General features: G+C 38.2%; 1 protein-coding gene across 1 annotated transcript in view; it reads left to right on the top strand.

Moving 5' to 3' along the window:
- The first annotated feature begins 495 nt into the window (after positions 1–495).
- Positions 496–27,093, top strand: part of CPB1 (carboxypeptidase B1) — a 39,710-nt gene continuing 13,112 nt past the window's right edge. The window contains exons 1-9 of the mRNA XM_029215244.1: positions 496–583; positions 688–763; positions 8,278–8,402; positions 21,815–21,914; positions 22,003–22,104; positions 22,940–23,041; positions 25,388–25,498; positions 25,588–25,678; positions 26,356–26,558. Coding sequence (XP_029071077.1) covers positions 513–583; positions 688–763; positions 8,278–8,402; positions 21,815–21,914; positions 22,003–22,104; positions 22,940–23,041; positions 25,388–25,498; positions 25,588–25,678; positions 26,356–26,558 — 981 coding nt within the window. The 5' untranslated portion in view covers positions 496–512. The remainder of the gene's footprint in view (positions 584–687; positions 764–8,277; positions 8,403–21,814; positions 21,915–22,002; positions 22,105–22,939; positions 23,042–25,387; positions 25,499–25,587; positions 25,679–26,355; positions 26,559–27,093) is intronic.

Genomic DNA, 27,093 nt, shown 5'->3' with positions numbered 1-27,093 from the left:
AAGCCAGACACAAAGAAATATATACCATATGACCTCATTTATATGAAGTTTTAGTACAGACAAAATTAACGCATGCAGCTAGAAATGGGAATGGTGGTTGCCTGAGGGGAGTACAGAAATAGACTGGAAAGATGCTTAAAGGAACTTCTTAGGCTGATGAAAATGTTCTACACCTTGACTGGGATGTCAAATTCTATAGACTTTGTTCTATATAATTCTCAAATCAAAAAAATGTTAAAGGCTATAAAATAGATTTTATTTAAAACTCCTTTACCTCCAGACTATTCTAGGTCTGACATCCAAATCAGACAGGCTGAACTTCAGATTATTTGCTGTTTCCACAGGTGTTAAGAGAGATATACTCGCAGACTTTACACAGCTACCAGGGCAACAATGCCAGGAAAACCTTTAATCAAGACTTGATAGTGCCTATTTGCAATCAGGAGAAGTAAACAAAGAACACCCCAATTATAAAAGCAGGTGAAACCCACCAGAAGACCTAATCAGGCACAATGTTGGCGTTCTTGATTCTTGCGACTGTGACCCTAGCCTCTGCTCACCATTCTGGTGAAAACTTTGAAGGGTAAGTGACTGACACCTTAAATGAGAAGCCCTTCTTTGCTAGCCAAAAAATTTGAACACATTACCCAATTTTAAATTTTCTCTCCTTCTTATTTCACCATTCAGGGAGAAGGTGTTCCGTGTCAGTGTTGAAAATGAAAATGACATCAACTTTCTCCGTGAATTGGCCAGCACCAGGCAGGTAAATAACAATTCTATGCTATAGGGTTTCCTTCACACTTATTTTAAAATCTTAGATTACACTATGATTCCATCAAAGGAAGAATGACATGAAATATTAACTATAGCGCTTTTGTAGCAAGAAATAAAAACTTGAAAAACATTTAGTGCCCCCATGCCTTCTTTTTCTGCTTAAATTAGATGGCCATAAGCCCTATAGTATTATAAATCCAGGGTAACTTTTAAACAGCTTCCAGAGCATGACAACTGAATGAGCTGAAACTGTTGCAAAGGTCATAGAACATCTAATGTACAGTAACTTCCCTTCTAAGGCAAAAGAGAAAAATGATCAGCTTGGATATTACAGAAAAACTGGGCTTTTGTCCAACTTGATATTCATTTCCACATCCCATGTATCATCTGTTCTCTTTGATTTTCTTTCATTCCAAATCAAACAGCTTGAGTTTTCATGACCTTGATTCAGGCCCTCTTAATGATATGGCATGAAGGAGGTAAAGAAGGTAAAAAGCCAGGAGTGATTTTCATATTTTACTTTCAAGAAACCAAAATCTCTAGGCTACTTTATTTTAAAAAAATCACTGTATATGGGATGAAAACTGACAGTTTTAATTATATATATATAGTGTGTCAGGAAGCTATTGCTGACCACAATAGTTTACTTGATCCAATGCTGTCTTTTCATGAATATAGAAACCAAAATATTCTACTAGCTCCTAAGTATCTATCTATCCATCCATCCATCTTTCTATAGTTATCTTTTTAGCTTTTAAGGTGTGGAGGAAAAAAGAAGGTAAAGAGTGTCATAATCTGAAACAGATTCAGAAGGTTAGAATTGAAAAAGAATATAAAGCCATCTATTGCAGCCTTCCACTCAAATTTGAACTTCCTCAGTGGAAACAGCATCCGTGGTTACTAGCCCTGATAAAAACTGTTTGAGTATTTCCAAGGATAGTAGGAATACTGCTTTTTCAAGGTAGCAAATTTGCCTTACAAATTTTTTTTTTTTTTTTTTTTTTTGCGGTACGCGGGCCTCTCACTGTTGCGGCCTCTCCCGTTGCGGAGCACAGGCTCCGAACGTGCAGGCTCAGCGACCATGGCTCACGGGCCCAGCCGCTCCGCGGCATGTGGGATCTTCCTGGACCGGGGCATAAACCCGTGTCCCCTGCATCGGCAGGCGGACTCTCAACCACTGCGCCACCAGGGAAGCCCTTACAAATCATTTTAATAGTTATACTGAGCTGAAAGCTACCTTCTCTATCTTTGACCCACTGGACCTAGCTGAGTCAAATACTGTCTCACTTCTAAGATTTATCTTTTCCAGGCCTTCCATCATTTCTCTTAGCACTGGTTTACAGACACTTGATCATTCTGGTCACCTCTGAATATAGCTCAATCTTTCTGTCTATATTTCTTTTTCAAAATGCAGCTCTCAGAATTGACAATGGACCTCCAGGTGTGCTCTGATTAATACAAACTGTAGGACCATTGCCTGCTTTCATTTGTAAAGCAGACACTTACTAATGGGGCCTAAGATTCTTTTTAGCATCTTGAACAGTTAGAATGCTCTTAGCTTATAGTAAACCTATTGCCGATCAAAACTATTAGGCTATTTTTTTCTCACATGAATCACCCTCAAGCAAGGTATTCTTCCTTCTATACTTGCCTAATTGATTTTTTAACCTAAATGCAGGATTTTAGATTTACTCTGTTAAAAATTATCTTGATAGCATATTGAGACAGTTTTAAAAATTAATTCACTCATCCAAATAATTCTTTGCCCTAACTTTGTATCACCAGCAAGTTTGATAAACATGCCTTTTTGACTTTTATCTTTGTCACTGATAAAGGAAAAACATTAAGTAAGTCAGGGGTCAGCACAGAATTAGAGGCACCCTTCATGGTTCATTCATTTAATACCTATTTATCATGAGGCTCCAATACACCAGACACAGTGTTAAGTAAGCACTGAAAGTGGTTCATTAACCAACTCTCCTTGGATGAGTTTGCTCTACTACCCAAGTTACTGTGGTGTTACCTACAGCTAACACTGTGCTTTCCAGCTTGTAAAGAGGAATATAAATGCACAGACTTGGTCAAACGCTTTGCTAAGATCCAGATTCAGCATCCTATCAGGCTAGTGGTCTCTTTCAAGAATAACATGAAGTTAATTGGGCTTGACTTATTCTTTTTTTTTTTCTTTTTTTTGGCTTGACTTATTCTTGCTTTAAACCGTGCTGGCTCCCAAGGATCATGGCTTCCTTTTCTGAATATTCACAGTCCATCTGCTTCCAGTTTACTTTGCCAGTATCCATGCCAGGCCCCTGGAGCTCCCGCTTCTGGGATTCACGTGTCTTCCTGTTCACGAAATCCAAGACATGCCCCCTCCACTCCTCAGTGATCCCTTCAAGCTCTGATTCCTCCAAGATTGCTGAGAAAGTTCTGCAATCACATCCTCAGTATTTTTTTAGTTACCTAAAATTCAACATTTTCTGGTGGCCAAGAGCAGAGAATCCGGACTCAGACTTCCTGGGTTCGATTCCTGGCTCCACCACTTGCTAGCTGGACCTTGGATGCCTCTCCGGGTCTCAACTTTCTCATTTGTCAAATAAGGAGAATAAGAGCATTTACCTCACAGGATTGTTGTGAGATTTAAAAGAATTAATATAAGTAAAGCACTTAGAAAGAACTTACATAGTAAAAACTATGTAAGCGTTTGTTATCATTACTGTCATTAGATCCAGGATTTTGAATGCACTTTGCATTACCAGACTAATCCCCTCTCTGCTTATCTATCCTGGGCCTCAATGTTCTCTTTCCAAAGAAGGTTTTTCTGCTAAAATCATAATATTTGAAAATTTCTTTACTTATGGTAATTTCATCTCTCAATAGAAGTAGAAAAAACAAGAGATAGTATAACTCCTTAGAAAAGACAAAAGCCAAACAAGAGTTCAATCTGGCTGCTTCCTCTCTTCCAGCTGCAAACATACTTTAGCTCCAAGCAGTGAGACTGCGTGTTTCTTCTTTATTCATTTTATTTCCAACATGATTGAAAAAGAGATTTTTAATCGACAGATGGACGGATAAAGAAGGTGTGGTACATATATACAACGGAATATTACTCAGCCATAAAAAGAAACGAAATTGAGTTATTTGTAGTGAGGTGGATGGACTTAGAGTCTGTCATACAGAGTGAAGTAAGTCAGAAAGAGAAAGACAAATACCGTATGCTAACATATATATATGGAATTTTAAAAAAAATGGTTCTGAAGAACCTAGGTGCAGGACAGGAATAAAGACGCAGACCTAGAGAATGGACTTGAGCACATGGGGAGGGGGAAGGATAAGCTGGGACGAAGTGAGAGAGTGGCGTGGACTAATATATACTACCAAATGTAAAATAGATAGATAGTGGGAAGCAGCTGCATAGCACAGGGAGATCAGCTCGGTGCTTTGTGACCGCCTAGAGGGCTGGGATAGAGAAGGTGGGAGGGAGATGCAAGAGGGAGGACATATGGGGATATATGTACACATATAGCTGATTCACTTTGTTATAAAGCAGAAACTAACACAACATTGTAAAGCAATTATACTCCAATAAAGATGTTAAAAAAAAAGGAAGTTTTACTCTCCTTAGCAATCTTGCAAGTGCAGCATATTCTGGACTGTAGCCTTCCTGATAAGATCATTACAAGGGCATCTAGTCTTTGTATTCATCCTTGGCCATGTGTCCTTCCTCCCTGCTTTTGAACATGTCCTTTTAAAAGTTGAATGTATTGGAGAGACCTGTGACCACAATGGACTCTAGCAGCCTCCCTCTTTCCATATGTAATTGTATAGTAAGGGTTTTATTTTATCTCCTTGTTCCTTTATTGGAGACATTCCCCACAAAACCTATTCTCTTTGCTCAGTACTTTCTTGAACTCCGTTTCTGTAGTTTCAGATGCATGCCCAAGGTAACTTGGTTACAGTCTTCCAATGTTCCCATCACTTCCATTATGATTGTAAGCTTCTCCCTGCTGTCTGGAACTAGGCCTAGAGTAGAAGTCATTTCCTCTTCCAACAAGAAAGGAAAATTCCATCAAGATAAAGGAAGAGTCTATCATATGCTCAACTCATAGTCAAACGTAACGTGAAGAAACAAATTTTTATAAATATGTGAAGAACCAAAATTCCCCAACACAAATATTTATTCTTTTATGAATCCTTCTTTTTCCCAAAAGAATTTAAGGTGAATACACTACTTGCTTTTGTGCTGGTTTTGTAATATATTTTAGGAAAGACTCTTTAAATATTAGCCAGCTGGCTGATTAAGTTGACATTCCCACAGTGGTATCACTTAAAGATATTGCTTTATCTTCCAACAAATGGTTGTCACTAAGGTTCCTGGATTTATAATTTTATAACCTCAGTTTTGTAACTCCTTTACATATAATAATTCAATTCCTCATATCTCATATCACATACTTTACTCCACTTCCATATTTTAAACATAGATCTCATTCACAAAGTGTTGGTAATTACCAAAATTTATATTTATCTCCCTGTACCAATATTTTAAGTTCATTATTTGTAACCATACTTAATGCATTGTAAACATCTATAAGGCTATAATGTTGCTCCTGATTTTTGGCTCCGTTTCTCCTAAGAACTGGAGACTAACTCCAGGTTACTAAGTCTGCATCATATTTGCAGGACTCCATAGTGTTGGATGTTGGTATGTTTGCTGACCAATTTTCTCCTTGTCAAAGGAGAGTTTTTACAGGACCTCAAGTTAGGTCTGCAAGTTCTGTCAAACATGCTTATGAGATTTCTCTACCCTATTTAAAAATATATATATATATTTTCTTAAATGGGGTTGAGAAATTATATATATATATATATATATATATATATATATATATAATTTCTCCCAATATTTGGCAGAGCCAGGACAAACGTTTGTACAAGAGGTTAGACGATTAGGGAAGGCAACTTGCAACTTAATATCAGAAGGAAAACCATCAAAAGGCAATTAGGCTGTTCTGAAGTAGTACTAGATATACTCAAGATTGTATCAGAACCATCACCAAGGATATTGTGCAGGTATTTGTTACTCTAAGTGGGAAGCTACCATCTTAATGTAGGTTCTTCCAGAGCAGACCCTTAGACAAAGATTCAAGGGCAAAGATTTCATTTGGAAAGTACAGGGAGGCTGGGTAGACAAGTGAGAAGTGATACAAAGAAGGGAGGGCAGCAAACAAAAGGGGCACTATTAAGCCAGCTATCACAGAGGATGACTAGAGCTTAACCCTACAGAGAAATTCCAGGAAAGGGTGCAAACCACATGCATCAAAATTATCCCACCTGAGAAATGACAGATTTGGAATATTTAGACATCAACTTGCTAGGGTCATTGGTTAAGCACTTCTCTGGAAAGAGTTATTTCTTTGGCACCTCCTACCTGCTGCGAGCTGTTAGGCTTTTTCCAGTTTGGGGGAGTTTTCAAGCACAGAGATGCAGATCTTGGCAGTGGGGAGTCTCCTGAGCACGCTAAAAGGCCCCAGTGTTACGTATGAGTGTAGGCGCTGTCAAGTTGCCTACAGATGCTTATGTGCTTTACCAATTCTAAACCTCTGTGTCTATAATAAAGATACACCTCCCTCTCCCATCCCACCATGGAATGACAGGCATTTATTAAGAACACAAATTCAGAGTTAACTTTTAAAAATATGCTTTCTCCTATAACGTGCTTGTCTTCATGGCCCTTCTCTTTACAACGCTGGCTAACTAGAATTCATCACCAGCCCTTGCTTTCTCTGTCTTTATCATGATAAGCCTTTATACTTCCTCCACTACCTTTTATTTTTTTTTAATATTTATCTATTTATTTATTTGGCTGTGTTGGGTCTTACTTGCGGCACGCAGGATCTTCGTTGTGCTCACGGGCTCTTCATTGTAGCATGCAGGCTTCTCTGTAGCTGAGGCGTGCGGTTCTAGAGCATGCAGGTTTAGTTGCCCCTTGGCATGTGAGATCTTAGTTTCCCGACCAGGGATCAAACCCGCGTGCCCTGCATTGGCAGGCGGATTCTCAACCACTGGACCACCAGGGGAGTCCCCCTCCACTATCCTTTAACCTCTCACCTTTATCCTCTCATCTTCGACTCAATAGATCACAATCTGCAGCCAATCCTTGTCAAATTATCAGTACTCTCTCTTTTCAATACCTTAGTGACAACCATACTCACACTATTTCTTCTGGAATCCCTCCTGTGTAATCCTAATGTCCCTGCATCCCATTCCCCTGACCTTCCCTATGACCCTGACTCATGATTCAGTACCCTCTAGACATCTACAGAGGTTTGAAGATTACCAGGACAGGATATAGGCACCTGGATTCTCCACAGGTATATCTAAAATTGAGTCATCTTATTATCTTACATCATCAGTTTCTATTTCACAACCTCTAAGTGTGCCCAAACTCCCTTCTAAGTTCCAAAGCAATGGTCTTAAGTACCACCACCTGTCACATCTCCATCCTGAGACTAGCTCATAAATATCTAAACAGGTATTCAGTGAGAAACAGGGCAGAGAAAGATCCAATGTCAGGGTCACCTCAGGTTTCTAGACTAGCTCATAAATATCTAAACAGGTATTCAGTGAGAAACAGGGCAGAGAAAGATCCAATGTCAGGGTCACCTCAGGTTTCTAGGCCTTTACTCAGCTCAAGCAAAGAACAGAAAAACAGAGACCTGTGAGAGGCGGAATGTCATGGGTTAATATTTTCCAAAGGAAAAAGGAGATCTGAAACCACACATCCACAAAGAAAAACATTAGAATTATCAAATATGTCATACTACTTTTGTGCACAATTTCCTCTAAAATCTCCCCATGTTTGATTTGCTCACTAGTGTATTCCTGGTCTCAGGCACAGAGCCTAGCACATAGTAGGTCCTCAGTAATAGCTGATGAATAATTGAACAAATGAAAATGTCAGCACATTATTGGATCCTCAAGAATATTTTGTTTCTGGCCATGGTTCCAACATAACCACTGTGGAAAGATACATTTTTCCTCCCTGATGGATCCTCCACAGGTCAGGGATGTTCTTGGTTCCACACATTACTATGACTTGTATAGCACTGAGTTCCAAGATAAACTCATAAAATGAGTCCATTAAAAAGTAAGAGAAAGCTCAATTTCTCGCTTTTAAATTTTGTGGCTCCGGTTAATTCAGCATCATTCATTCAGCACATGCATCCATTACCACAAACACTGCTATCACAATAAGCAACTGTTCTAGAAAATCAATAAATAGAAGAGAGCAGTTACAGAATACTGCCATTAACTAGCATTATGGGAGATAACTATATGCTCTTCATGCTTGTTCATAATCAATTAATGCTATGCATGTATGTGTAAACACTTTTATTGACATCTAACTGCTTGGTCGCAACTCTTATTCATTCAAGGGAGAGATTTTTAATCCACCCATTGAATTATAGGCGTCTAGTACAATACATCTTATTCCTTATTCAGATTGACTTCTGGAAACCAGATTCTGTCACACAAATCAAACCTCACAGTACAGTTGACTTCCGTGTTAAAGCAGAAGATATTTTCACTGTGGAAGACTTTCTGAAGCAGAATGAACTACAATACGAGTAAGTTTATGTTTTATAGTTATGAAAATTCTCTCTCATGTATGCTCTCATCCTAGTCTCCAAAAAAACCTGAGAAGATAAAAATAAGACCAAGATAATGGCTTCCCCAGGGCCCCACAAATAGGTCATGGCAGAGCTGGCCCTGAATTCCAAGTCTTAAGATGTCAAGTCTGGTAGATTTTGTGTTTAGTTATTGCTCTAATAAAAACAGGTTTGACTCTTGAATCCCAACTCTTTAGCCAGATATTTGACCTGCTACTGGTTTACAAGTGATATATAGACTAAAGGCCAAACCAATGGATATTCTATTATCAGCCCAACACAGTTTTAGTCCCAAACCATATCAAGTCTTCTTGCCAGGTGATCACCAGATCTATTGTGAGCCATGAGGGTTCTTCATGCTCCTTTAGATTAAGGACCAGACTAGAGTCAGACTGAGTGGTCCTTCTGTCCTTTTTCCTCCCAAAGTCCCCAGCTATCTCTAATGGTAGGAGAAGGCATGGAGAGAAGGACTGAAAGAAAGGAAAGTGGTTCCCCAAAGGCCTAGAGTAGAGGTGGCTAAGCTGATCACTCCATGAATCTTCCCCAAATACCGCACTGATCCATCTAAGCCTTTTAAGATGAGAATGTCCTCTAAGTGGAGACAGTTGTCCATCTGTTGATCCAACAAATAGATAGTGAGCATCTACATATAACAAATGCTGAAAAAATAGATAGGACCCATCCCCTTCAGAGGAAAATGAACAAAGAATTGCAATATGTGTAACAGATGTCAAGAAGAGTAAAGAGCTGGAATTGCAGGGGAATAGATCAAGTCTACGGATCACGGAGGGCCATACTAGGAAAGGAGGCTTCAGCTGAGAACTAAAAGACGAGGAGTTATCCAAACAAAGACAATGAAAAATCATAGTCTAGGTAGAGAACAGACTGTATGTTAAGGCTTAGAACCTTCCTCAATCTGCATTTGAGGGAAGGAGGAAATGAGGTCTTTAGTCTAAAGCAGAGTTTTTCCTCCAGAGAGTGGATCAGCAAGGAGCAAAGAGACAATCTCACACTCCAGTCTTGAGCATTCGAATGTTTAGCAAACAATCCCCTACCATAAGCTCAAGTCTCCATTATATTTTGAGAAACTGTGACCTACATAATTTTAACAGAAATTTTCTCTTATTTTTCACATCCTAAAACTACAGAATAGTATTTATGCTAGTAAAGATATCAGAATTGTCACCTATAAAATCTGCATCTCCATTAGAAGAAGTGGTACAGCATAATGCAACAAGCAAATGCCTTGAGAAAAAACAGACACGGCTTAAATCCTGACTCTGCAACTTCCTGGCTGTCTGACCTTGGATAATTTGCTTAACCTTTCTGAGCTTCAGTTCCCTTGTCTTTATAAGGAAAGGATCCTTCTAACCTTATCTTCGTAAAGTGAAGATATATATAATGCCACTCTCAAAGGGCTGTTGTGAAGATGAAATAAAACAATATTTAAGTAAATTGCAACTGATACTTTTATTGCTGTGAATGCTGCTATAGTTTACTCTTGTACAAAGAGGTAGATTATACATCTTTTAAAGGTCAACAGAAACTGTTTTGTTTAACCCCATTATCATGCTTCACACAGCTTAGCTATCTGCTTCTGCTTGAGGGAAGTGTCAAAATGTGACCTTAAGAATTGACCGTCTTTTTAAAACAAAGATATAATACAGTAAGTTTCAAAATGTGATTAAGATTCACGTCTGTGATATTTTGCTCTTTCTATTACACTAGGAAGGACTTCTAAAATCCTAGCCTATAGGAGCCCTTAATAATATTCAAAAAGATGAGTTTCCTTATAGTTCTTTAAGAAAAACAGAAGGAAGACCAGTGACCATAAGCTAACCCTAGCCACCTGAATTGACATCCTAATTCTACTCAGAACACAAAGTAGTAAAACAGCTTCTAATCAGGTAACAATCTCCTTTTACCAGGAGGAAAATTCATGTCTTTTTTTAATGCGTAAACGTTTAGGGAATTGTGTATGAATGCTGTCTCACGTAGAATATAGGATGTTCCCTGAAGGCTAAGATCTTGTTAATTTTTGCTTAGCACATTATGGCATATAATTTCCTAAATATTAAGTAATAATAACTCCCTAGAAATCCTGGAGCAGCACACCAGCAATATCCTTGCCGGGGCTGCAAGCAGTCCCTGTGCATCCCATTATTACCTCATGTGGTAACTAATATGTATTTAGATGGTTTCCTGCTGGCAAGAATTTGCAGTTGTTTCTTCTATGTAACAGGAACCATCTACTGTACAAGTTCTACCAAAATAGATTTTCAGATTTTTCAGTGGTTCCAACCCTCTTCACTAAGACTTTCATCATTTGGTAGTTTTAATCAGATTCTGAATTACCATGGGAAAAAATTTAAAATGTGTGCACCGAGAAAAATAACAGTATTTTTTAATAGATCTTTATTGGAGTGTAATTGCTTCACAATACTGTGTTAGTCTCTGTTGTACAACAAAGTGAATCAGCCATATGCATAAATATATCTCCACATCCCCTCCCTCTAGCTACCCATTTTACATTTGGTAGTGTATAAATGTCCATGCCACTCTCTCACTTCGCCCCAGCTTCCCCCGCCACCCCATGTCTGCAAGTCCATTATCTAAGTCTATGTCTTTATTCTGCCCCACCACTAGGTTCATCAGTACCATTCTCTTTTTTTTTTTAGATTCCATATATATGTGTTACATACGGTATTTGTTTTTCTCTTTCTGACTTACTTCACTCTGTATGACAGACTCTAGGTCTATCCACCTCACTACAAATAACTGTTTCATTTCTTTTTATGGCTGAGTAATATTCCATTGTATATATATGCCACATCTACTTTATCCATTCATCTGTCGATGGATACTTAGGTTGCTTCTATGTCCTGGCTATTGTAAATAGTACTGCAATGAACATTAGGGTCCACGTGTCTTTTTGAATTATGGTTTTCTCTGCGTATATGCCCAGTAGTGGGATTGCTGGGTCATATGGTAATTCTATTTTTAGTTTTTTAAGGAACCTCCATAATGTTCTCCATAGTGGCTGTACAAATTTACATTCCCATCAACAGTGCAAGAGGGTTCCCTTTTCACCACACCCTTTCCACTATTTATTGTTTCTAGATTTTTTTATAATGGCCATTCTGACTGCTGTGTGGTGATACCTCACTGTAGTTTTGTTTGTTTTTTTTTTTGTCGTATGTGGGCCTCTCACTGCTGTGGTCTCTCCCACTGCAGAGCACAGGCCCCAGACGCGCAGGCCCAGTGGCCACGGCCCACGGGCCCAGCCACTCCGCAGCATGTGGGGTCCTCCCGGACCGGGGCACGAACCCGTGCTCCCCGCGTCGGCAGGCAGACTCCCAACCACTGCGCCACCAGGGAAGCCCCTCACTGTAGTTTTGATTTGCATTTCTCTAGTAATTAGTGATGTTGAGCATCTTTTCATGTGCCTCTTGGCCATCTGTATGTTTTCTTCAGTGAAATGTCTATTTAGGTTTTCTGCCCATTTTTGGATTGGATTGTTTGTTTTTTTGATATTGAGCTCCATGAGCTGTCTGTATATTTTGGAGATTAATCCTTTCTCTGTTGTTTCAGTTGCAAGTATTTTCTCCCGTTCTGATGGTTGTCTTTTCATCTTGTTTATGGTTTCCTTTGCTGTGCAAAAGCTTTGAAGTTCCATTAGGTCCCATTTATTTATTTTTGTTTTTATTTCCATTACTCTAGGAGGTGGGTCAAAAAAGATCTTGCTGTGGTTTACGTCAAAGAGTGTTCTGCCTATGTTTTCCTCTAAGAGTTTTATACTGTCTGGTCTTATATTTATGTCTTTAATCCACTTTGAGTTTATTTTTGTGTATGGTGTTAGAGAGTGTTCTAATTTCATCCTTTTAGATGTAGCTGTCCAGTTTTCCCAGCACCACTTACTAAAGAGGCTGTCTTTTCTCCATTGTATATTCTTGCCTCCTTTGTCATAAATTAGGTTGATCATATGTGCATGGGTTTATCTCTGGGCTTTCTATCCTGTTCCACTGATCTATATTTCTGTTTTTGTGCCAGTACCATACTGTCTTGATTACTGTAGCTTTGTAGTATAGTTTGAAGTCAGGGAGCCTGATTCCTCCAGCTCTGTTTTTATCCCTCAAGACTACTTTGGCTATTCAGGGTCTTTTGTGTTTCCATATAAATTGTAAAATTTTTTGTTCTAATTCTGTGAAGAATGCCACTGGTAGTTTGAAAGGGATTGCATTGAATCTGTAGATTTCTTTGGGTACTAGAGTCATTTTCACAATGTTGATTCTTCCTATCCAAGAACATGGTATATTTCTCCATCTGTTTATCTCACCTTTAATTTCTTTCATCAGTGTTTTATAGTTTTCTGAGTACAAGTCTTTTGCCTCCTTAGGTAGGTTTATTCCTAGGTATTTTATTCTTTTTGTTGCAGTGGTAAATGGGATTGTTTCCCTAATTTCTCTTTCTGATTTTTCGTTGTTAGTGTATAGGAATGCCAGAGATTTCTGTGCATTAATTTTGTATCTTGCAACCTTACCAAATTCCCTAATTAGTTCCATTTGTTTTCTGGTGGCATCTTTAGGATTTTCTATGTATAGTATCATGTCATCTGCAAAGAGTGACAGTTTTACTTCTTCTTTTCCAACTTGTATCCCTTTTATTTCTTTTTTCTTCTCTGACTGCCGTGACTAGGACTTCCAAAACTATGTTGACTAAGAGCAAGAGAGTACAACCTTGTCTTCTTCCTGATCTTAGTGGAAACGCTTTCATTTTTTCACCACTGAGTATAGTATTTGCTGTGGGTTTGTCATATATGGCCTTTATTATATTGTGGTAGGTTCCCTCTATGACCATTTTCTGAAGAGTTTTTAACATAAATGGGTGTTGAATTTTGACAAAAGCTTTTTCTGCATCTATTGAGATGATAATATGGTTTTTATCCTTCAATTTGTTAATATGGTGTATCACATTGATTGATTTGCATATATTGAAGAATCCCTGCATCCCTGGGATAAATCCCACTTGATCATGGTGTATGATCCTTTTAATATGTTGTTGGATTCTGTTTGCTAGTATTTTGTTCAGGATTTTTGCATCTATATTCATCAGTGATATTGTTCTATAGTTTTCTTTTTTTGTGATACCTCTCTGGTTTGGTATCAGGGGGATGGTGGCTTCATAGAATGAATTTGAGAGTGTTCCTCCTTCTGCAATGTTTTGGAAGAGTTTGAGAAGGATGGGTGCTAGCTCTTCTCTAAATATTTGATAGAATTTGCCTGTGAAGCCACCTGGTCCTGGACTTTTTTTTGTTGTAAGATTTTTAATTACACTTTCAATTTCATTACTTGTGATAGGTCTGTTTATATTTTCTAATTCTTCCTGGTTCAGTCTTGGAAAGCTGTACCTTTCCAAGAATTTGTCCATTTCTTCGTGGTTGTCCATTTTATTGGCATATAGTTGTTTGTAGTAGTCTCTTATAATCCTTTGTATTTCTGTGGTGTCAGTTGTGATTTTCCTTTATCATTTCTAATTTTATTGATTTGCATCCTCTCCCTTATTTTCTTGATCAGTCTGGCTAAGGGTTTATCAGTTTCGTCTATCTTCTCAAAGAACCAACTTTTAGTTTTATTAATCTTTGCTATTGTTTCCTTCGTTTCTATTTCATTTATTTCTGCTCCGATCTTTATGATTTCTTTCCTTCTATACTGACATTGGTTTTCTTTGTTCTTCTTTCCCTAGCTGCTTTAGGTATAGGGTTAGATTGTTTATTTGAGATTTTTCTTGTTTCTTGAGGTGAGATTGAATTGCTATAAACTTCCCTCTTAGAAATGCTTTTGCTGCATCCCATAGGTTTTGGGTCGTTATGTTTTTATTGTCATTTGTTTCTATGTATTTTTTTCCTTCTTTTATTTCTTCAGTGACCTCTTGGTTATTTAGTAGTGCACTTCAGCCTCCATGTATTTGTGGGTTTTACAGGTTTTTCCCTGTAATTGATTTCCAGTCTCATAGCATTGTGGTCAGAAAAGATGCCTGATACAATTTCAATTTTCTTAAATTTTCTGAGGCTTGATTTGTGACCCAAGATGCGATCTATCCTGGAGAATGTTCCGTGTGCACTTGAGAAGAAAGTGTATTCTGCCACTTTCAGGTGGAATGTTCTATAAATATCAATTAAATCTATCTGGTCTACTGTGTCATTTAAAGCTTGTGTTTCCTTATTTATTTTCTATTTGGATGATCTGTCAATTGGTGTAAGTGGGGTGTTAAAGTCCCCTATTTTTATTGTGTTACTGTTGATTTCCCATTTCATGGTTGTTAGCATTTGCCTTATGTGTTGAGATGCTCCTATGTTGGGTGCATAAACATTTATAATTGTTATATCTTCTTCTTGCATTGATCCCTTGATCATTATGTAGTGTCCTTCCTTATCTCTTGTAACAGCCTTTATTTTAAAGTCTATTTCATCTGATATGAGTTTGCTACTCCAGCTTTCTTTTGATTTCCATTTGCATGGAATATCTTTTTCCATCCCTTCACTTTCAGTCTGTATGTATCCCTAGGTCTGAAGTGGGTCTCTTGTAGACAGCATATATATGGGTCTTGTTTCTGTATCATTCAGCCAGTCTGTGTCTTTTGGTTGGAGGATTTAATCCATTTACATTCAAGGTTATTTTTTTTCTTTTCACACACATACACTGTATTTTTTTTACAACAGATAAATAAACTGACACCAAGCATTGTAAATGGATGACCACAACAAAAGCAACAATGATTGCAATTACCAAACACAAAACACACTCATACTATGTCATAATATTGACATTCAGTCCTGTAATCCTCCACTGTAACAGCTCCTTTACTTTGCAGTGAAAATTGATTTGTATATTTTTTTGCCTCTGAGTCCTTGTGGGATTTTTTTTTTTAATTCAAACAGAAAGTCACAAAAATTATAATCATCCTCATCAGTTCACTCAGTCCCATGTAATTAATTTTTTTCAACTTGATCTTTTGTTAGCACTTTTATGAATTCATCAGTTTTCCATTAGAGTTCTGAAAATGCTTATTCATTCAGTTCAGCAGTATAGTCAGTTACCAGAAACCTGTACTTGTCAGTCTTTTCCATGAATTCCTTGAAGATGAAACCCTTTTATAGGAACATTTTTGCAAAAGCATCAGAGTATACCCAGAACTATCTGTAAATGACAAAAGACTTAAAAGTGACCACGGTTAAAGGTTTGATGAAAGTTCATAATAATGCAATTGACAAGGAAATTTAGTTATTTCTGAGATATATATTTTAAAGTAATAACTAGAATTATGACTTATAACATTATAGCAGAACATATAAGATTTTTAGAAATTTCATGTAATGTCTGAAACATTTATATTAACATATTTCCATACAAATAACCCAAAGAAAGTTTAGTATTAGTTGTTTTTTTGTTTGTTTGTTTATACTGCAGGTTCTTATTAGTCATCAATTTTATACACATCAGTGTATACATGTCAATCTCAATTGCCCAATTCAGCACACCACCATCCCTACCCCCCATGGCTTTCCCCCCCTTGGTGTCCATACGTTTGTTCTCTACATCTGTGTCTCAACTTCTGCCCTGCAAACTGCTTCATCTGTATCAAGGTTATTATTGATATGTATGTTCCTATTACCATTTCCTTAATTGTTTGGGGGTTTTTTTTGTGGGTCTTTCCTTCTCTTGTGTTTCCCGCCTAGAGAAGTTTCTTTAGCATTTGTTGTAAAGCTGGTTTGGTGCTGCTTAATTCTCTTAGCTTTTGTTTGTCTGAAAAGCTTTTGATTTCTCTGTTGAATCTGAATGAGATCGTTGCTGGGTAGAGCAATCTTGGTTGTAGGTTCTTCTCTTTCATCACTTTAAGTATATCCTACTACTCCCTTCTGGCCTGCAGAGTTTCTGCTGAAAAATCAGCTGATAACCTTATGGGGATTCCTTTGTATGTTATTTTTTGTTTTCCCTTGCTTCTTTTAATATTTTTTCTTTGAATTTAATTTTTGTTAGTTTGATTAATATGTGTCTTGGTGTGTTTCTCCTAGGGTTTATCCTGTATGGGATGCTCTGTGCTTCCTGGATTTGGGTGACTATTTCCTTTCCCATGTTTGGGAAGTTTTCCACTATAATCTCTTCAAATGTTTTCTCAGACCCTTTCTTTTTCTTCTTCTGGGACCCCTATAATTTGAATGTTGGCGCGTTTAGTGTTGTCCCAGAGGTCTCTGAGATTGTCTTCAACTCTTTTCATTCTTTTTTCTTTGTTCTGTTCCTCAGCAGTTATTTCCACCATTTTGTCTTCCCGCTCACTTATTCGTTCTTCTGCCTCAGTTATTCTGTTATTGATTCCTTATAGTGTATTTTCCATTTCAGTTACTGTGTTTTTCATCTCTGTTTGTTCTTTAGTACTTCTAGATCTTTGTTAAACATTTCTTGTATTTTCTCAATCCATGCCTCCATTCTATTTCAGAGATTCTGGATCATCTTTACTATCATTACTCTGAATTCTTTTTCAGGTAGATTGCCTACTTCCTCTTCATTTATTTAGTCTTGTAGATTTTTACCTTGCTTCTTCATCTGTGACATTTTTATTTTGCTGTCTCAATTTTCTTTTTCCTTTTTTGTTATAAGTGAGATTGTGTTCCCGTCTTACTGGTTGTTGGGCCTGAGGCTTCCAACACTGGAGTTTGTAGGCTGTTGGGTAGAGCTGGGTCTTGGCGCTGAGATGAGGACCTCCAGGAGACCTCACTCCAATGAATATTCCCTGGGGTCTGAGGCTTTCTGTTAGTCCAGTGGTTCGGACTCAGAGCTCCCACCACAGGAGCTTCGTCCCAACCCCTGGCTCATGAACCAAGATCCTGCAAGTTGTGCAGGATGGCCAAAAAAAAAAAAAAAAAAAAGACAATAACAAAGTAAAAAGTAAAATTAGACTTAGAAACTAACAGCTATGTTAGAAAACATATAAAAATAAAAATATAGATGAAACAACAACTGGAAGGTAAAACAGAGCCACAATAGTAAAAAAAAGAGAAGGAAGAAAAAAAAAGGTGGAAAAGCCCTTGGCTGTGGAGGGCAGGGCCTAAGTAGGGGTGAGGTTTGGGTGGTGGGCGGGGCCTCTGCTTAGGACCCACAGGGCTGGAAAAGTCCGAGGGTGGGGGGGCCTTAGGCTCAACAGAAGAGGCCCAGGTGTGCTTCCCACCTCTGGTCTCAGAGGGCAGAGGACCCCACCTGGGAGCCCAGCAGGCTTCCTCCACTCCTCTCCTGTTCCTCCTGGAGGTCTCCTCTCACCTGCCTCTCCTGATCTCCCTCCTATGCCCCCAGGGCCCACGTGGCCTGGAGGGGACTTTGGAGTGCAGGGGACTGGCTTGGGAGCTCAGCAGGCTCCCCCAGCCCGAGTGGGTGGGGCAAACGCCCTCTGCTCCTTTCTACTCCTCTGGTCCTGGAGGGCCCCCCCACCTGCCTTTCCTGTTCTCTCCTGGGCTCCCTCCTATGCTCCCAGGACCAACCCGGCCTGGAGGGGACCTCTGAGGTCATAGGACCTGGCCCGAGAGCTGGGCAGACTTCCCTGGCCGATTGGGCAGGGGAAACGCTGGGCCCATTCCCCCCCTGATCTGAGTCCCCAAGGGTCCCTCTCAGCCACCCCTCAGGGGCGCCAGTCCTGTCTGGCCTCCATACTCCCATGTCCTACCAGTTCGCTTGGGGGTTCTTCCCGTCTCCTTGGGCATCGGTGTCCCCCACCAGCATCCGGCAGGCACCCTAGTTGTGGGGAGACGTGAACTCTGCATCTTCCCACACTGCCATCTTGACTTCACCCCCCCCATAACTGTATTTTTAAATGCTTATGTCACACCCTAGGTACAGAAAGACTAGGAATTGGATGGTGTAAATCTCCCACTTATGGTTCTGAAGCCAAGTTGACAGAATCTTTCGGTGGGTGGGCCTTCACAGAATTCCTTCTTACAAATTTCAGTAAGGTGGTCTATGCCCTATCCAATGCAGGAAGAGACTGATGGTTGCTATCTGCCTATAACATTTTTCTGCATATTTCAGATTCGATCAGTAAAGTGTCCTTGGATAACAATGTGTACATAGTAATGTTCTTCAATAGCAATGGGTGTGTAGTCTGGGGACTGACCTAATACTCCTTTTTCAGGAATCTGAAAGGGGGAGAAAACTAACTCATGTCTCTACTCCTCAGACATTGTGTTTCTTGCTTTGTTGGGAGTCCCGTTATCTAATTTGCCTGCATGCTTAGAAAAAAAAAAAAAAAAAAGAAGTGGGATAGCACTATAAAAGGAACATATAAAAGTATAAAATAGTGTACGTGTCTCTGTATTTTGCAGCTGTAATGCAGTCCCTATTACATTATGAGTCATTATTTTAATCTCCTAGAATAGAAGCTCATTATTTAGTAATAATATTTTGTAATGTGGCTAAAGTAGTACTTTGTTCTAAATCTAATAAAATCATAGGGCTGGAAAGGATCATTTAAGGTCAATTTCCCACCTTCAGGCAAAAGCACCACATTTCAACCTCATTCTGATACTCTTTTGCAAGTTACTAGAGGACACTTTTACTCTTGGGTGTCATCTTAAATCTAACTGGTTTTATTATGCTTCTTTGTCCTGATTATTGATGAAAATGTTTAAATATTAACATAATAATAACTCTAACAGATTGTCTCTTCTTAGTACCAAACAAAACACTAACCTCCACATTGTCACTTATTCTCCCAAATAATTTGAATTTGAGGATTGTATGCAAAAGAAGGATATTGCAATACGCTGTGGAAGCCCTATTTCCCCCCTCTACTCAGAGCTGGTTCCTGGTAGGTCAGAGATCATTATGGCTATGGTCTTAGGGACAAATGTCTACTGAATGTCCTGAGGCTGTAGAATGCCTGGGAGCAATTAACTGATGATTTCTTTTCTCTGGACCACCACTAAGAAGCCATGCGACCTAGATGATTATTTTACTCGCTGTCAATGGAAAATCTTGTTAAAGGGAAAGTAGATGTCATTTACCATTTCCTCTTGGATTTTTAGTTTTGCCATTCTGTCAGAGAAGTTCATCCTTGTTAGGCAGGATTTGTTCTTTCAAACTGACAATCTTGGAATTATCAGTTTGTTCTTTCAAACTGATAATCTTGGAATACAGTTGTTTTCTTAAAGCTTTCTGCCTGTTGATTTTCAGTTTTCAAGGTTTTTGTTTTACTTGTTTTGGTTTTGTTTTTAGTTTTTAGCTATATTTGAAAATCATTTACCTAAACTATCTCTATTCTAGATGTTTCCCTAGAGTTTATGAAGGTGGTAACTGGCAACTTTACTGTAGTTTAATTTTTTTTTCTTCATAAACCTTGGAAGACATCTATGTAAATGACCAAGGCCTAGGAATTTGAGTCAAGTCATTGCATTTTAGAACTGAAAAGGACATTGAATACCAGCTAATAAATATCCCATTGTACAAATTATGAAATAAGGCCCAGAGATTAAATGACTTTGCTGAAACCAATTTACATGTTAGGCAAAACTATGACCCTGATCTTTTGATTTCTAATTCTAGATTCTTTCTAATTCCACCCTGTTCCCTAACAATCCAATTTGGGTGTTGAATATAATTAATTATAGCACTTACTATAATCATTGTTCCTAACTATAGCAGGCAGAATGACTGTCCCTCCAAAATGTCTACATCCCAACCCCTAGAACATCTGAATATATGCTAATGGCAAAGAGAAGTTAGGATTGTAGATGGAATTAAGGTTTGCTAAGCAGCTGAACTTAAAATAGGTAGATTATCCTAAATTGTCCTGAGAAGTCCAAAGTAACCACAGGGTCCTTACAAGTGGAAGAGGGAGGCAGGAGAGGAAGTCAGAGTGATGAAACATGAGAAGGACTTGAGCTGCTATTGCTGGCTTTGAAGATGGAGAAGGGCAAACAGCCAAGGAATGTGGGCAGCCTTTAAAGGGCAAGGAATCAGACTCTCCCCTAGAGCTTCCAGAAAGCACTTCACTGTTCACATGTTGATCTTAGCCCAGTGAGACCTGTGTTGGACTTCTAAGCTGTAAAATAATAAATTCATGTTGTTTTAAGCCACTTAGTTTGTGGTAACTTATAGCAGCCATAGAAATGAAAGCACTAACAAAGTACTGATGGCTGCTTAATGGGAAATTTTCTTTCCACGGAATAAATATTAAACTCTTCTCCTTTTCTTTTTTTCTTTTTTAATACTACCTTAAGATAGTTAAGCCCTTAAGACAGTATTTGCCTCTTGCTAGGAAACAAATATCATTTAGTATTAATTTATTGTATTTTCCATAAACAGACACAAGTTCATGCACAGTTAACCAAAAGAAGGAGAGAGCAGGAGGGAGGTTCAGAGGATGTCCCTGACATACTTGATCAGAATGCCCTTGGGGCAGCTGGAGGAGAAGTAGACTTTTGATATGCGGCTACAATTCTCTGTGTGTCAGATAAAAACATTTCAAGGCTTGACTGTGGATAATAGAAGTTTCTGTAAACTAACTACTGCCCATGATATTTACAGTCTATGATCAAGGACATTAATGCTCATAAAATTTTGTCCCTTCAGAACACACTTTCCACTCAAAAGTAGCAAAGAGAAACAAAGTCATATATACCCACACCTTCACACGTGCCTCTTATAATAAGACCTTTCACCTGAATAATCATTTTTAGAAATAAGCAAGCCTCAAAGTTTCTGTCACCAATTTTCATATTACCTTGCTACAGAACCATTCTTATATTACTTTAAACCAGCCAAAAGAAAGGCAAGCAGAAACGAATACTTTAAACTCAGTATTCTTTGGTCTAAAAAAATCTTTAGCTTGTCAATATTTCTGAATTTCCACCCATCAAGATATTTTTCTCAAAACCTAGAGAAAGGCCTCAGGTGACTGGCTGTCCCAATCTACCTGGGATTGAGTAGGTTCCTGGGACATGGGACTTTCAGTGCTAAAACAAGGAAAATCTTGAGGAAGAAAGACCATCGATGGGGCTTAAGGGCATGCTTCTGTGTTGAGCCCAAGGCCCTGATGCAGAATGCCCCAGGTACCAGGGAAATCATTTTCCAAGTTTAAGGTCCAAGGACCCCCAAACAGGTGAAGTTTGGGCCAAAGAAGAGCCTGCCTTGCTCATAGTCTCCAGTATCCTTCTCAATGATTTACTTACTTTGTGATGAGTAGCTCAAGTTGAAAGGCATAATCAGAGGACAGATCTGACTTCATGGAGAATGTACTGTACCATCGGCTAAAGCAGAAACTCTGGGTTTTTGCTGACTGGGAGACATGCTTATGTTTACAGGAGCACCCCCTCTGATTTATTACAGGGTATTAATAAGCAACCTCAGATCTGTGCTGGAGGCTCAGTTTGATAGCAGGTTCCGTGCAACTGGACACAGTTACGAGAATTACAACAACTGGGAAACGGTATGATGCGCACGTGATTTAGACAGACATTGCTTTGGGAATTGAACCAAGAATGTCACATTAACTCACAGATGGTTCCATTTGGTAGATAGAGGCTTGGACTCAACAAGTCGCCAGTGAAAATCCAGACCTCATCTCTCGCAGTGCCATCGGAACTACATTTTTAGGAAACACTATATACCTCCTCAAGGTAATCCTTTTTAACCATAACCTTCCCATGTCTGAGGGCTTTAAATCAATGAATTCTAACACATTAACATCTGTTTCACAGACATATTCATCCCAAACATTGTTATAACTCTTTCCCTGCCTCAAACAGATTCCCCAGATTGTTTTATCATATGTAAATTTTAAAATCATTATTTTGATTTATTCAAAAGAAAAAATGCAATAAAATAAGAGCAGTTCTATAAATTTAACCACATTCCTGTAAGCAATGTAAATGATCATCTACCTTGATGAAATTGTCCTCTCCCAGATGTTGTTTGCAAATCCATTTGCTAAAGAGGTTCATAAACTTCATATCTATCAGACAACGGTACACAGCGTATCAACAATTTGTTTCTGTCGTCCTCTAATGCCATTTTTATCATGCAATTCTAATGAAGAAAATAAAAAGACATGGAATAAATGGGAGAGAAGGAAAACTTCTTACAAGATTAGCAAGAATCATGATTACTTCTAATTACTCATCCAGTTGTCTTGGTCACGTCTCCTAATAGTAGCAGCAGAAAATAACCTCCATGTGAGTACAATTAAGCAGGGTAATCAAGCATCTTCTGAAAAATATGAGCTTGTCAAGCTTAATAAAAATAATAAACAGCCATGTAAGCCTTCAGCTCAAATATTGTGAGTGTCTAGAGGCAAGAACATACCGTGCTAGTATTATGTTTTAATTTAATCATGGAATGTACCTCTTGCTGCTGTCAGGTTTCACCTGTTGAGTCCAAAGCCCAGATGGGTAGTGAATGTTAACCCCTGAATATGATGAATCACAGTTTCCCTTTTCCTTTTGTTTGTAATAGGTTGGGAGACCTGGACCAAATAAGCCTGCCATTTTCATGGACTGCGGTTTCCATGCCAGAGAGTGGATTTCCCCTGCATTTTGCCAGTGGTTTGTGAGAGAGGTCAGTATGTAGAATGATTACTGGCAGAGGAAAGTAGAAAGTATTTTTTTTTATTTCAATCAATCCCTTGTAATCTAACTATAATAAAAGAGAATAATAGCATAGAAAAAATTCATAATTCCAAGGTCCAAGCTATAAAGGTCACCAAGAAACTTGATAAGGCAAAATTTTTAAACAGCTAGCAAATGGTATTTATTTGTATTTCACTCATCTTAACTTTCTTACCCACCTTTGGTAGAAAGGCTAACAGGTAGTAAATATCGTGGATAGGTCATTTAAAAGTTAATGATTGTGGAAAAACCACTAACTTGATCATTATCTCCTAGGTAATAATCAATGTATACTTCAGAGTAAAAGAAAACAATACATAGTGGTCCCTATTCTAAATGATACTGTTTTCCACTCCTTTATAATTCTAATGGTAAGATATATGTAAAAACCCTTTTAAATATCCATGAGTCCATAATGGTATAGATGATTCAATAAATTAAAAAAAAGGGAGAGAAGGAACAACTCTTTCTTATAGAAGAATTACAACTAATACATGTACAAATGAGCAAAATAGAAAGTTACCATTAGAACACCACAGTAATAACTACTTCATGAAAATCTACAGATGGATACAAGGATTAGTGGGTAAAAGTTTAAAGACAACTAGGTTATTTGCAGCAGCAAAGTATCTCTTAAAAAATATGTATTACATTACAAAGGCAAAATTTACAGTGGAGAAGCCTAGCAGAAACTACCTTAACCAGGTGATCAAGGTTAACAACACCTGTGTCAAAGTCATAAAGGAAAGTCTGAGGAATTGTCACAGATAAGAGGAGACGTGACGACCAACTACAGTGCGGGGAAGCTGGGTAAAAGGTATATGAGAACTCCCTGTATCTGCAACTCTTCTATAAGTCTAAAATTATTTCAAAAGTAAAGTTTAAAATATTGAAATACTTTAAAAATATAAGACTATTATTATATACAAGATAATTTCTTTTGGGTAAAGCACTTCTGTATCTATTCTTTAGGCTCTTGGTTTCTAGACATGTTATGTGTCCAACTGGCACCATTTAATTTCAGTGAGTATCTCATTATCTGCCATCTAGAAAGAAAGACTTTCATCATTACTTTGGTTACCACTAATCACAGACCACTAACAGAACATGGTTCTATAGCTCTTCCAACAGAAAAAGCACATGCTTTACCATGTGTTATTTTAATAAACATACATGTATAGAGCCATGAAGAATATATAAAAACTGTTACTACACAGAAACCGTAAATATCTTAAAAATCCCTTCAAGCAAGCCTAGGGAAGAGTTGAACGTAAATTTAATGTAATCCTGGGGCTGAAGAACTGTGACTAAGAGAACATAATAAATGGGTATGAGGTCCTTCATTCATAGATAGGTATCCACATCACTTAGCAGGGAGAGCTAGACCCTTAACAGAGTTCCCTTCTCAAGTAAGAGGAATAAGAAGAAGACTTCCATCATTATGCAACTTGAGACTTGGTGAGAGCCTCTCCAAAATCCATCAGTGTGATCTCACTTCATAGTGGGAGCCTTTTTCATTCTTCTTCCTCTACTGAGACCATCTACAGGAGGTCTCACCAAAATTAAACAAATTTCTAGATGACAGTATTAGGAACATGCAGAGCCATCCACAGACATTCCTTACTTACTAGGAATACCCTCATAGCCTACTAACTTTGAAAGAAAGTTCTTACCCTCATATCCTACTAACTTTGAAAAAAAGTTATCACAGTTACTATTTCAAAGGAAATGAGTATTCACGTTCTTTAAGTCTTTAATTTTATTGAATTTTCGTTCATCTTTAAAGTAGTTAAAATAAAAAGTAATAATTATATGAGGTATATATGGATGAAATAGAGCAGGGGTCCCCAACGCCCGGGCTGTGGACTGGTACCTGTCCACGGCCTGTCAGGAACTGGGCCGCACAGCAGGAGGTGAGTGGCGGGTGAGCGAGTGAAGCTTCATCTGCCGCTCCCCAGCGCTCGCGTTACCGCCTGAACCATCACTCGCGTTACCGCCTGAACACCCCCCACCCCCATCCGTGGAAAAACTGTCTTCCACGAAACCGGTGCCTGGTGCCAAAAAGGTTGGGGACCACTGAAACAGAGTATCCTAGAAAAAGGGAAGAACTAGAAACTATTTTAAACAAAACTGTCAGTAATATTTTGCTATTTGCTTTTTAAATATTAATAATATCTACTTCAAAAGGGGATGCCACTTTTGTTACCAAAGTCAACATTCATCTCGTCTATGTAAATTTTAGCAGCATAATGCATTCCATTTTTCCATGAAATTCTGCTTTGTAATTTATACACAGGCTGTTGGCACCTATGGACATGAGAGCAACATGACAGAATTTCTCGACAAGCTAGACTTTTATGTCTTGCCTGTGGTCAATATCGATGGCTACATCTATACCTGGACCAAGGTATATGAACCAATACTGAGAGGGGCCAATGAAATTAAAACCAACCACTTTCTACTATACTTGTCCTAACCATAAACTGCACTTTTCAGTACCGAATGTGGAGAAAGACCCGCTCCACCAACGCTGGATCCACCTGCATTGGCACAGACCCCAACAGAAATTTTGATGCTGGTTGGTGCAGTAAGTATCTGGCTGACCATTTTGCATGCATCTTTTGAAAAGCATAGGAAGAAAGTAACAGGAAAACACATTAGTGTCTAAAATAAGAAAAAAATATAAAATTTTATATTTTAGAGTTCTAACTTTCTGAAAGCACAGACAATAAACAGCTTGTTTATTCAGTCAATAAAAATGTATTGCTTATTTTATTATGTTCCCAGCTGTGCTAGACGCTGGAAACATAAGACTGAACAAACCAGACATAATCCTACTACTTGTGGAATGTAAAATCTAGAGGAGACCATCATTAAATAATTATTTAAACAATTATTTAAATAAAATTGTGATTCAACTCTCAGTAAATGATTATACTAATATAGAAATTTCTCATGGATATTAGTTTGTTCCTACTTATTAATCTTCTTACACTATATTGATCTCATTGTTTAGCACTACACAGGGACATACTGGTGATTTCACATGCAACTTTTTAGCCTGTTAGCTTAAAAACACCCTACTCTTGTGATTAAATGTATGCATACTTTATAATGTACACATACATGAGGATGATTATAAAAACTCCTGTGAAAACAACTTATTTTTTAACCCTCTAACTCTCTAATTTGAAATTTTGAAACATGACCTGTGGGAATGTCAGTAGATGACCATTTGCCATTAACAACAATACGTTTTTCCAGCTATCGGAGCCTCTAAAAACCCCTGTGATGAAACTTACTGTGGATCTGCTGCAGAGTCTGAAAAAGAGACCAAGGCCCTGGCTAATTTCATCCGCAACAACCTCTCTTCCATCAAAGCATATCTGACAATCCACTCATACTCCCAGATGATACTCTACCCTTACTCCTATGATTACAAACTCCCCAAGAACAATGCTGAGTTGGTAAGTAGTCATGGTAGTAGATATAGTATTTCACTGTTGAGATTTTTAAATTCTATTCCTGGAAAAAATATATATATATACAAAAAATTTCGGGAAGTTCCATTCTTGATTTTCGGTAATAGAAGCAAAAAACTTACCAACACAAATTTACAAGGCATCTGAAATTGGCTACATAAATTGGCTAGAAGAAATGTGATTTTGATGTAGGGAATGATCGCCAAAATGCGGTTAATTCACTAATCTTCAAAATGACAACAGTTCCACTTCTTCCTGCTTCACCACAGCACTGACACACATGATGATTTCAGACGCATCTGAGATAATCAACAAAGTTCCTTCACTTCATACATAATCTTAATCAGAAAGTCAATTTTATCAAGTTGCCTTGAGCTGGATTTGACATGCACAGGCAGAGTACGGCAGATGTCGTTAGGAATTTGCACATTTGGTTGATATCTGGTTAAGTGATAAGATCCTAATATTGCTTATTTCTAAATTGTTGGATTAGGTGAGACACAGATGTAAATCAATCAAT

This window comes from Monodon monoceros, unplaced genomic scaffold (genome assembly GCF_005190385.1).
Source record: "Monodon monoceros isolate NGI ecotype Baffin Bay Population unplaced genomic scaffold, NGI_Narwhal_1 Super_Scaffold_11, whole genome shotgun sequence".
Classification (NCBI taxonomy): Eukaryota; Metazoa; Chordata; class Mammalia; order Artiodactyla; family Monodontidae; genus Monodon; species Monodon monoceros.
This window is presented reverse-complemented; position numbering and strand designations above follow the sequence as displayed.